The following is an 11,932-nucleotide window of genomic DNA, read 5'->3' as shown; positions in this document are numbered from 1 at the left end:
GCTCTGCCTTTTTCTTATTGGGAGTGCCGGTCTGATGGGCTCTCTGTGGTTTTTTAGGGCCATTGCATTCTCTAGCAAAATGTCCCAAGTGTCTGCAATTGTAGCACTCTTGCGGTTTGGCTGGGGGGCTGTTCTTTCCCTCGTTTACCAAGGCGGGGTTGTGGAGAGTGGTTCTTACTGCCTGCACGTCTGCGGCGGCTTGGTTTTCCTCGGGGGTTCTAGTTGCTGATTTGCCGTGAGCCGCTTGTTCCCAAACGCAGGACAATCTTTTGACCACCCACTTTTCATTATGAGCCTCCTCCGAGGGGTCATAATTGCTACAGGCATTCTGTCCTGCTTCCGTGGCATGGGAGATAAGGGTGCGGGTCCACTTGGCCATATTGTCTGGGGACAAATGGGCACGATCTACGTTGCCGAAAACGGCTTCAAAATGAATCCACAAGCGTCCTGCGAACGCTGTGGGGTGTTCAGACTTTTTCTGTCTGCATTTATTCAGACCGTCTACGGGGTCGCCCCGGTTGTACCCGATCGCATCCAGGATCGCGGTATGCATTTCTGCAAGGGTGCCTCCTCCTACATTCTGTGGGTCGGGAAGGGCTGCTGCGACCGATGGGTCTAAGCTGAGGACCGTGAGCTTTACCTGCTCTTTCTCATCCAGGCCGTACATGGTCGCCTGGTGTTTGACGGTGGCAAAGAAATGGTGTGGGTCTGAAGCGGGGAGGAACGGTGTGATTTTGGCACACGCGTACCGTAATTGGGTCACTGTGAGGGGGGTGGAATATAAGACCTCCGCCTCGTCTGCTGTGGCGGTGCGGTGGGTGGTTACAGGGTTCATGGGAGCCTGTATTATCTGTTGTGTGGGGGGTGGGGGTGCTTTCTTCCTTTGGGGTTTTCCCTGCGCACATGTTCCCTGAACATATCTCTGCGCTGTCTCTTGCAATTCTTCCCAATCAGGGCCGTCTTCCTGGTCTAAACTTTCCCCAAAGGTTTCTTGAAATCCCTTTTGGACAGAAAGCAGTGCTTTCAAGTCTGCATTCTGCTTTCGGCACTTTGCATGGTCCAAAGTACTCTGCCTTTGTTTTGTGGTTGTGGCGTGGAGCGCTCTCAAGGCTGCCTTGAGATCACTGCGTTGTTTCTGGAGCGTCTCTAACTGGTTTTCTGTTTCTTTCTTTACCAGGACTGCACGCTGCAGGTCCTGTTAAGCCTTTTCATATTGTGACTGGAAACTACTCAAGTGCGCCAGACAAGATTGGTGACGTTTGGCGTCAGCCACCTCTTCGTCCTTTGCTGCTAATTTCCCTTTTAACTCCAGGTTCTCTTTCTCAATTTCGCATACATCGATTTTACTCGTCCGATGTATGCCTTCTATTTCTTTGCGGAGCGTCCTGTCGACCTCCTCGGTGCCTCGCAATTGTGCCAGACAGGACACAATTGCCATCGGCTTGCGCGCTTTTGCTAAACTTTTTTTGTGGATCTCACTCAGGTTCTCCCACCAAGTATGCCCTATACTTCCAGGACCTGAGTCGTCGTTATTGCAGAAATCCTTCCACATGGGCCATCCTTTGCCCTGCAGAATTTTGCGGATTTCCACTTCCCAAATGGGACACTGTCCCGCTCCTACGCTGCTGACTGGTGCGACAGCAAAATCTTCAGGGTTCATGAGGCGCTTCATCGCTTGCATTGCCTGCATGGCTCTCTCTTATCTGCTCGTTACGTTCAAATTTGGAACGGGGCTAAGGTGGTGTGGTAGATGCGGGTACGGCTTGTGCTAATTTCCGAAATACCAACTGCAGATAGTTTTGACGCAACAAAAAATCTATCAGTTTTGCCTTATAACCCTGTTAGTTACGCATGCATATACACACTTCCGAATTGTGAATTATTAACCGGAACCGCTTGAACACTTGTGCTTTTTTTTTTCCGATTGGATTCAAATTCAAATGTTGGGGTTCTCCCGGAGTGGTTTTCCACTTCTAAGTCGGGTCCCGGTGGAGTCGCCAATTATGTTGCTCTTTTTAGTCTATTGGCTCTGATTACGTCACCTTTGCTCACGAGTCGCCAGGTATCTTTATGATACCGCCACGTGGTTCAAGTTCAGGTTATGATTAATAATACAGCACACCGCTTAGTAAGGATTAAAACAACGGTCATTTATTATATACAAAGAGCAATATTAATACCCTAATACTACTTTCTATATAATAAACCTATCACTACTGGCCAATACTTAACTTAGGAAGAGCCCACCAGGTCAGGGAAACGAATGGCTTGTCCAATCAGATCTGGCCCGCGGGATTCAAAAGGCTGCTACAGGTCGGTGGCTAGGTGTCTCTACCGGATAGCGATCGCTGGATTCAAACTTACAGTTGCCGGTTGCTGGTATTGCGAAGGTCTCGAGCAGGCGAAGAGGAGAGAGAGATCTGAACTTGGCCCCTCACTTTTATAGGGCCCAGGGGCTTCCCGGGGCGGCCCTTGACCCTGAGTCCCAAGTGATTGGATTTGTTCCCAATCCCTGGGGTCGATGTGTCCAATGGTGAGGCGATTCCTTGATCGGGGGGTGGTCGTTCACCTGTCTTTGTTTCGGCCACTGCAGGCGCCGACAGGTCTGGCCCGGTATTCAATTGCTAATGTTACAATTGTTCCTGGGGATAGCCGATTTAACTGCAGATGTCTGGATAGATGGGCTGCAAACAGTCCTGAATGTAACTGCAAATACCTGGGTTGATGGGCTGTTGATAGCCCTGAGTATCGATCTGGGCTAACTTCCCCAGAGCCGAATATGCAATACTGTCTGCAGCTGCCTGCTTGTGTCTTGTTAGCTGCTTTTCCCAGCAGTCTTTCGGGTTAGCCATTTCAAACTGGGTTTTGGCCAGATTAATCGGAACGCAGCCATTTTACGTGGCTACAGAACCTAAACCAGTTTCTAACATTTGTGTCCTATTTGACCTCTGCCGCAGCTCACCGCCTGCTGAAATCCTCCTAAATACCTGTTGTTTCTGGATTTACCTATTCCAATACCATTTCGGAGACATGGATAGAGCAGGGACAGGAATGGATGTTGCAGGTTCCGGGGTTTAGGTGTTTTAGTAAGCTCAGAGAAGGAGGCAAAAGAGGGGGAGGTGTGGCGCTGCTAGTCAAGAGCAGTATTACGGTGGCGGAGAGGATGCTAGCTGGGGACTCTTCTTCCGAGGTAGTATGGGCTGAAGTTAGAAACAGGAAAGGAGAGGTCACCCTGTTGGGAGTTTTTTATAGGCCTCCTAATAGTTCTAGGGATGTAGAGGAAAGGATGGCGAAGATGATTCTGGATAAGAGCGAAAGTAACAGGGTAGTTATTATGGGAGACTTTAACTTTCCAAATATTGACTGGAAAAGATATAGTTCGAGTACAATAGATGGGTCGTTTTTTGTACAGTGTGTGCAGGAGGGTTTCCTGAAACAATATGTTGACAGGCCAACAAGAGGCGAGGCCACGTTGGATTTGGTTTTGGGTAATGAACCAGGCCAGGTGTTGGATTTGGAGGTAGGAGAGCACTTTGGGGACAGTGACCACAATTCGGTGACGTTTACGTTAATGATGGAAAGGGATAAGTATACACCGCAGGGCAAGAGTTATAGCTGGGGGAAGGGCAATTATGATGCCATTAGACGTGACTTGGGGGGGATAAGGTGGAGAAGTAGGCTGCAAGTGTTGGGCACACTGGATAAGTGGGGCTTGTTCAAGGATCAGCTACTGCGTGTTCTTGATAAGTATGTACCGGTCAGGCAGGGAGGAAGGCGTCGAGCGAGGGAACCGTGGTTTACCAAGGAAGTGGAATCTCTTGTTAAAAGAAGGAGGCCTATGTGAAGATGAGGTGTGAAGTTTCGGTTGGGGCGATGGATAGTTACAAGGTAGCGAGGAAGGATCTAAAGAGAGAGCTAAGACGAGCAAGGAGGGGACATGAGAAGTATTTGGCAGGAAGGATCAAGGAAAACCCAAAAGCTTTCTATAGGTATGTCAGGAATAAGCGAATGACTAGGGAAAGAGTAGGACCAGTCAAGGACAGGGATGGGAAATTGTGTGTGGAGTCTGAAGAGATAGGCGAGGTACTAAATGAATATTTTTCGTCAGTATTCACTCAGGAAAAAGATAATGTTGTGGAGGAGAATGCTGAGCCCCAGGCTAATAGAATAGATGGCATTGAGGTACGTAGGGAAGAGGTGTTGGCAATTCTGGACAGGCTGAAAATAGATAAGTCCCCGGGACCTGATGGGATTTATCCTAGGATTCTCTGGGAGGCCAGGGAAGAGATTGCTGGACCTTTGGCTTTGATTTTTATGTCATCATTGGCTACAGGAATAGTGCCAGAGGACTGGAGGACAGCAAATGTGGTCCCTTTGTTCAAAAAGGGGAGCAGAGACAACCCCGGCAACTATAGACGGTGAGCCTCACGTCTGTAGTGGGTAAAGTCTTGGAGGGGATTATAAGAGACAAGATTTATAATCATCTAGATAGGAATAATATGATCAGGGATAGTCAGCATGGCTTTGTGAAGGGTAGGTCATGCCTCACAAACCTTATTGAGTTCTTTGAGAAGGTGACTGAACAGGTAGACGAGGGTAGAGCAGTTGATGTGGTGTATATGGATTTCAGCAAAGCGTTTGATAAGGTTCCCCACGGTAGGCTATTGCAAAAAATACGGAGGCTGGGGATTGAGGGTGATTTAGAGATGTGGATCAGAAATTGGCTAGCTGAAAGAAGACAGAGGGTGGTGGTTGATGGGAAATGTTCAGAATGGAGTAGTCACAAGTGGAGTACCACAAGGATCTGTTCTGGGTCCGTTGCTGTTTGTCATTTTTATCAATGACCTAGAGGAAGGCGCAGAAGGGTGGGTGAGTAAATTTGCAGACGATACTAAAGTCGGTGGTGTTGTCGATAGTGTGGAAGGATGTAGCAGGTTACAGAGGGATATAGATAAGCTGCAGAGCTGGGCTGAGAGGTGGCAAATGGAGTTTAATGTAGAGAAGTGTGAGGTGATTCACTTTGGAAGGAATAACAGGAATGCGGAATATTTGGCTAATGGTAAAGTTCTTGAAAGTGTGGATGAGCAGAGGGATCTAGGTGTCCATGTACATAGATCCCTGAAAGTTGCCACCCAGGTTGATAGGGTTGTGAAGAAGGCCTATGGAGTGTTGGCCTTTATTGGTAGAGGGATTGAGTTCCGGAGTCGGGAGGTCATGTTGCAGCTGTACAGAACTCTGGTACGGCCGCATTTGGAGTATTGCGTACAGTTCTGGTCACCGCATTATAGGAAGGACGTGGAGGCTTTGGAGCGGGTGCAGAGGAGATTTACCAGGATGTTGCCTGGTATGGAGGGAAAATCTTATGAGGAAAGGCTGATGGACTTGAGGTTGTTTTCGTTGGAGAGAAGAAGGTTAAGAGACTTAATAGAGGAATACAAAATGATCAGGGGGTTGGGTAGGGTGGACAGTGAGAGCCTTCTCCCGCGGATGGATATGGTTGGCACGAGGGGACATAACTTTAAACTGAGGGGTAATAGATATAGGACAGAGGTCAGAGGTAGGTTCTTTACGCAAAGAGTAGTGAGGCCGTGGAATGCCCTACCTGCTACAGTAGTGAACTCGCCAACATTGAGGGCATTTAAAAGTTTATTGGATAAACATATGGATGATAATGGCATAGTGTAGGTTAGATGGCTTTTGTTTTGGTGCAACATCGTGGGCCGAAGGGCCTGTACTGCGCTGTATTGTTCTATGTTCTAATACATTTCTGGCCAGTCTCCAATCCAATCCAATCTCTTCCCCCCCCCCCCAAATCGTCATCTTGAACTCACAAGCTATCCTGCCCATGTTTTAACTAGGATTGAGTCCTATTCACCCTCTATTCTCTGCCCACTGATCTAGATTGGCTCCTTGTACTTAGTTTTAAAATATTTATCTTTGTTTTCAAGTTGTTCCGTGACCTCACTCCTTCCTCTAGCCCTCCAAGATCTTACTCTTTTACACATTACCAATATCATTACAAAGTTAGCACAACCCCATACCCCACTCCTTACACCTTTTTTTCATCTGACACCCTTTACCAATCCTCATGGACAGTGTCTGCTGAAGAGTTGCTGGCAGAGTGCAAAAGTTGGGAATGAGGGGTTTTACTTTTATAACGATTGTAGTGGTTCGAGTAAGCTGTAGACAGTATTGACAATTTTTTAAAAAACAAATGAAAAAGTAGATATGATAGACTTAACCAAGACAAAAAATTTTTAAGTGAACTGCCCGGAGTGAATGTCTTGGCAGAATGAGCTGGTGTGTTAGTGGGAGACCTTCTCCTCTATCTGTCAGTCTCTGGACAGTACGTTCCAGACTTTGGTTACATCATCTTGCAGTTATGCAATACCCTCTGATGAATTTTGCACTTGCAATTCATTTGATTTGCTCATTACACACATTTGTCTTACCTACTTGCATTAAAAAAACCTAGCCTGTTCTTCACTTCTAATGATTTATTCAGTGTTCTTATTCTTTCCCAGTTTAATAACTTTACACGTTTATTTTTTTCTTTACCGCCCAATTCCTGTCTCTTACCATTTTGCAGCTGAACCAAATTTAAAGTTTTTATGATCCCCAATTTATCCTTTCCATGTGAACTCTGGTCCCAGCCTACACAGGATAGAGCCTGTTCATCCAAACATAACAGGCAAAAGGTTATTTGGCAAACCTTTCTCAACTATCCTCATCAATAAATTTTTGTTATTGGGGCAGCACAATGGCACAGTGGATAGCACTGCTGTCTCACGGCACCGAGGTCCCAGCTTCACTCCCAGCTCTGGGTCACTGTCCGTGTAGTTTGCACGGGTTTTGCCCCCACAGCAGGGTAGGTGGGTTGGCCACGCTAAATTGCCCCTTAATTTAAAAAAAAATGAATTGGGTACTCTAAATTTATAAAGAAAAAAAAAATTGTAATTTATTACTAATGCAGCAATGACTTGATCTAAATCTTGATCTACAATACTTTAAAACATCCCAGAACTGACAAATTCTGTTTGAGTACTAGAACCAAATTAAAGAACAGAACCTTGACAGTTACAATCTCAAGTATTACCTGAACCACATGGAAATTATATAGGGATAGGCAGTCTCGGCAGGTGAACGCATGGCTCAAGGGAAGAGATATTTTCCATTGTGTGGAACATTGCCATCAGTTTGAAATGGGAAGGAACAATTGGCCTCTAATTCCACACCAACCATCAAATCCCTGCTGTCCTTTAACATGTGGTGAACTATGGAAAGTATGCAACAGTGAGACTGAGGGATCCATAAGATTTGACCTTTGCACCAATCATCTATACAAGAATAAAGTGGGAGAGAGATCTAGGAACAAGGATTATCTCCCAGCATCACTTGGCAGGGACTTCAGCTTTTCCTTTGAAGGGAAAATTCTATATATTGGACAAGTATGTCCACCAGTAAAACTGAAGGCCATAGGGAAAGTAAAGAGCATATTGGATCCCTGTGACCTCACTTTGATTATAAACTATTAGCTGATGAATTGACTGCATTATATAGTACTTTGATAGGACACCTACCCACATTGGCAGAACAAGTCTCATAACTGACTCCCCAACCAGGAAATCTAACGTAAACCACAGTAACTATCATTGCAGTGAGACTTTTAAAAAGCAATTTGGTTGTCAACAGCACAACCCATCTCTTCTAGTACCCTACCCCCAAAAAGATTTAGGCACCACTAGCCAACAAGTTATTTGCCAAGTGATTTTTGCATTACTCGAGCCAAAAGCACCCAGAAAAGCAAGACATTCCCCATTATTTGATGCTGCTCTTGCATTCACTTGGCTCAGTTAACGCAGCAACGGCCCTAAATCTGGTTCAATCTATGCAGCATTGTCCTGGGGTGTTCAAGGCACCATGAGAAGCAAACTAACCTAACATCCTGACCGGTCTCACTTTGCAGACATCACTTCTGGGACACTTTGCATGCAACTACTATAATTAGTTACAACAAACCATTTTGAATACTTTGGATAACAGTGCAACTATTTCCAGAATCATTGTCGAGCACTGCAGCTTATTTTGTTAACTTGAAGAAAAGACAATAAAATATAGCTGAGGTAGTGAAAAGGTTTTATTTACAACCCCATTGAAAATCAGCACAATGCAAAGGTAAAACCTACTATTTCCCACCCCCCCATTGCATGCAAGATAAGAGTCAGCCTTAACACAATAAAATCAGGAGGTAGCACAGACAAAAGATACAAATGTTTTATTTTGCAACCTGAGCCAAGTGTTTGAAGGAATGTTTACAAAATGTTTTGCTACTTCCACACTAAGTCACAATCAATACTCAGTACTAACAAAAATACAAAATAAAGGCCCAGCTTCCACAAGAAGCCAGGTTTACAGTCCAATAATGTTTTAGAAATTGATAAATGTCACTTCAAAATAGTCTGGAGAAAATGTAATGAAGCGAAGAGTTAAGCACGCTCCCCCCGGATCCGCCGTGCCAGCTGTATGTCTTTGGGCATAATGGTCACTCTTTTGGCATGGATGGCACACAGGTTGGTGTCCTCAAACAGGCCAACCAAGTAGGCCTCACTGGCTTCCTGCAACAACAAACAGTTAATTCTTCAGAGAACACTTACAACAGTTCAGTCCTGCCCCAGTCCTTGTTGACAACTGCCAATTCCCAATAAAATAACTACCAAAGGCCCATTTAAATATTACAACTCCTCCAGTAATGTGTACATGTAGTAATTTGGATGCTGTTTTATTAACTCCAATTCTCTTCCCACTATCAGCTCCCCCAAGGTTTCTCAAGTATCAAAGTACTTGCATACGGACTGTTAGCAAGCTAGTCATTGAAGTTCAGAGATGGAAGTGGGCCATGGAAAAGAATTAGCTATGGATCAAACCCAGACCAAAAAAGCTTTACAATCACTAATGCTACATTATTACAAAATAATTAGATCATCAATTAGGATAATAAGGAATCCCCATAAGAATGTCTCGAGGGATAGTCAAAACAAAGAGCAGAGGGAAGCAGGACCACACTGCGTGTTTAACAGTACACTCAAAATAGCTGATCATAAAACAGATTAGAGGGGCTGGATTTGAAATCAAAAATTAACTTCTATCACATCCCAGCTGATAGATACTATTACTGTCTGCCAAGCAGAACCACAAAATTTGATAGCAATGATGCGGAAAGGAAAATTCGAATGTACACCAATAAAGGTCCAATATCTTTTTAAAAACAAGTATATTAGAGCAGACAATCGTATATCAACCAGGGTCACAAATACAGGATGCCATACCTGTAAAGCTCCAATTGCAGCACTCTGAAACCTCAGGTCAGTTTTGAAGTCCTGGGCAATTTCCCTCACCAGACGCTGGAAGGGCAGTTTACGGATAAGCAACTCTGTGGACTTCTGATATCGTCGGATTTCTCGGAGAGCGACTGTACCCGGCCTAATTGTGGCAAGACAGGTTAATCAGAAATACAAATTCACGCCAATGATTTACAAGGCAAAGCAGTGTGAGGGCCAATCCAATAAGTATCATTCAAATTTCATATAGGGATCGACATTAACCACCATACGCACCAAGCCCGGTTTAGATAGTGAAAGTTAAAAGTGAAATTCGCAGGCACAAGGGATGATGGGGCGCAGATGAAGAAGGGATTGCCGCGTTGACGTGTCTCCAAAGATGAAGCAACCGATTTACACCAGCTAATCCGAGTACAAGCTACACGCTCACCTGTAGCGATGAGGTTTCTTCACTCCGCCGGTGGACGGGGCACTTTTCCGGGCTGCCTTGGTGGCCAGTTGCTTCCTGGGCGCTTTGCCGCCGGTGGATTTACGGGCAGTCTGCTTGGTACGAGCCATCTCCACTCACCGGATCTACAGATAAGAGAACAGTCAGTATAGAACGGGCTACTCTGCCGCCCACTGAACCCGCCCCGTACTGAGTGGCGGCGCCCACTCCAATCAGGGCAAGCGGAGGCGGGATTTGCATCAACCTGAATTTTCGCAACGAAATGGCGGCCGTTTGGCAGCCGACTGGACCAAAGGCTGGGAAATCACCCAACCGCGGGGTGGAGGCGGACCCCACCAGATCAGGCAAGCACGCCAGGCCGGGGCTCGTCCCATTACAATCGCAGCCGAGTGAGCGGCCGACACAGGCCGCAATCGAGACGTCGATGACTGGAACCGCTTACATTACGGTTCCGGGACCCCCAGCGCCGCCCGGAGACAAACCCCAACTCCGTCTCACTCTCCAAACTGGAGACAAAAAAAAACACAACGCCGCCGTAGGCCGAGCCCGGAACCCCGACCTCCGCACGCTGCCAAAACCCGGATCCCCCCGCCGACCACACGGACCCACAAGCCAACGGCCGAACTGAAGACGAAAACTAGCGAAGCCAACAGATTACAATCAAATGGTGGCCAGAATTTGAACAATAACAAGTAGCTGGCAGAGCTTCACCACTTACCAACCTCACCACCTGAAATAGGAGCCGCACTGTGAGTTGCTGCCGCTTTGCTGCTGCTATTTATAACCTCTGTGACATCATTCTAGGGTCAACGTTCCACAACAGACTGTCCTTGAAGCCCATTGGTCAGCCCTCCTTGTAGCTATTGTAGTATGGTAATGAGCTGCGTTGGCCCCGCCCTCTTGCTCGGATTCTGCACAGTTCCTCCTTCACGTTAATCCACATAAACAAGAGAATTATTATTACAGCAGTCGAGAGCTATATGTTCATGTAATTTAACCTGCTCTACGCAAACACCATCTGTCCCTCTCTCCAAAACCTAATGGCTGTGTTTTTCATTTTTTTAAAAATATATTCAAAACCAGGGCATTTTAAAATTCATGTTGCAATTGATTTTAACATAATTACCTATTGCTTCCCCCCCTATACAATCGAGGGGGTTTGTTTTTGATGATGGCAGGGAGGATGAGGCAGTTTTCGTGTTTAATTGTATGTGAGCGCTGGAGTTGTCCTCAGGGCACCTCGCACCCACTCGTTTTCCTCCCACTGTGTTTTCATTCAGCTTCAAACCGGTTTGTGTTGTTGCGTGGTTTCAATGAATCTCCAGAAAACATTTTCGTCAACTTTAAGTGGCTTACGCATTTACTACCAAGTGGAAGCTGCCTTGAAACTCCGGAATATCGTTAACATGATGACGAACGCACGCGAGGTTTATTTTCAGAAACTGGTAAACACCACTAGTGATATTGTATGTATTATGGCACTGCCTGTGTACTAAAGGTACTACGTTAAATCCCCTGCCTGCTGGCTCCTCCCAGCAGGCTGCGTATAAAAGTGTAAGCTCTCCTGCGCTGTTCCCATTCTGGTTCCAGCTGCAGGAGGCACAACATCTTGTGCAATAAAGCCTCGATTGCTTTACCATTCTCGTCTCGTGGTAATTGACGGTGCATCAATTTATTGCACAGGATTTTAAAAGATGGACTTCCTAATCAAGCCTGATTGCCTGCAGCTGAGCCCTCACGCAGCCAACGCCACGCCCGCCTTCGAGCACTGGCTAGCCTGCTTTGAAGGCTACCTCAGAGCAGCCACTGAAGAACTCTCGGACCCACAGAAGCTCCAAGTCCTCTACTCACGGGTGAGCCCTGAAATTTTCACCCTCATCCGGGATGCGCCTACCTACACAGAAGCGATGATGCCACTGAAAGGACATTACGTTTAAGTCAGTGTGAATCAAGTGTACGCCAGGCAGCTCCAGGCCAAGAGACGGCAACTCCCTGGGGAAATTCTGGACGATTTCTTGCGGGCCCTACAGATTCTCGGTAGGAACTGTGACTGCCAGGCAGTTTCGGCAGTCCAACACACCAAACTTTTAATCAGAGACGCTTATGTCATGGGCATGAAGTCTACGTACGTTCGCCAGCGACTATT

General features: G+C 46.3%; 1 protein-coding gene across 1 annotated transcript; it reads right to left on the bottom strand.

The window, feature by feature from the left end:
- Window positions 1–8,260: 8,260 nt before the first annotated feature.
- Window positions 8,261–10,633, bottom strand: LOC140394219 (histone H3.3A). The gene is made up of 4 exons (XM_072481221.1): window positions 10,505–10,633; window positions 9,769–9,911; window positions 9,327–9,480; window positions 8,261–8,615 (listed from the first exon to the last, which is right to left on the bottom strand). Exons 2-4 carry the CDS (start codon window positions 9,894–9,896, stop codon window positions 8,487–8,489), a joined length of 411 nt encoding a protein of 136 aa, XP_072337322.1. The 5' UTR covers window positions 9,897–9,911; window positions 10,505–10,633; the 3' UTR covers window positions 8,261–8,486.
- Window positions 10,634–11,932: the final 1,299 nt, after the last annotated feature.

This window comes from Scyliorhinus torazame, chromosome 17 (assembly GCF_047496885.1).
Source record: "Scyliorhinus torazame isolate Kashiwa2021f chromosome 17, sScyTor2.1, whole genome shotgun sequence".
Lineage (NCBI taxonomy): Eukaryota > Metazoa > Chordata > Chondrichthyes > Carcharhiniformes > Scyliorhinidae > Scyliorhinus > Scyliorhinus torazame.
This window is presented reverse-complemented; position numbering and strand designations above follow the sequence as displayed.

Excerpts from the sequence above, each read along its gene's own strand:
- LOC140394219 (XM_072481221.1), bottom strand. The coding sequence starts at position 9,896 with ATGGCTCGTACCAAGCAGACTGCCCGTAAATCCACCGGCGGCAAAGCG. Across the intron at positions 9,481-9,768 it reads AAGAAACCTCATCGCTACAG|GCCGGGTACAGTCGCTCTCC; the intron begins GTGAGCGTGTAG and ends TGCCACAATTAG. Across the intron at positions 8,616-9,326 it reads CTGCAATTGGAGCTTTACAG|GAAGCCAGTGAGGCCTACTT; the intron begins GTATGGCATCCT and ends TTGTTGTTGCAG.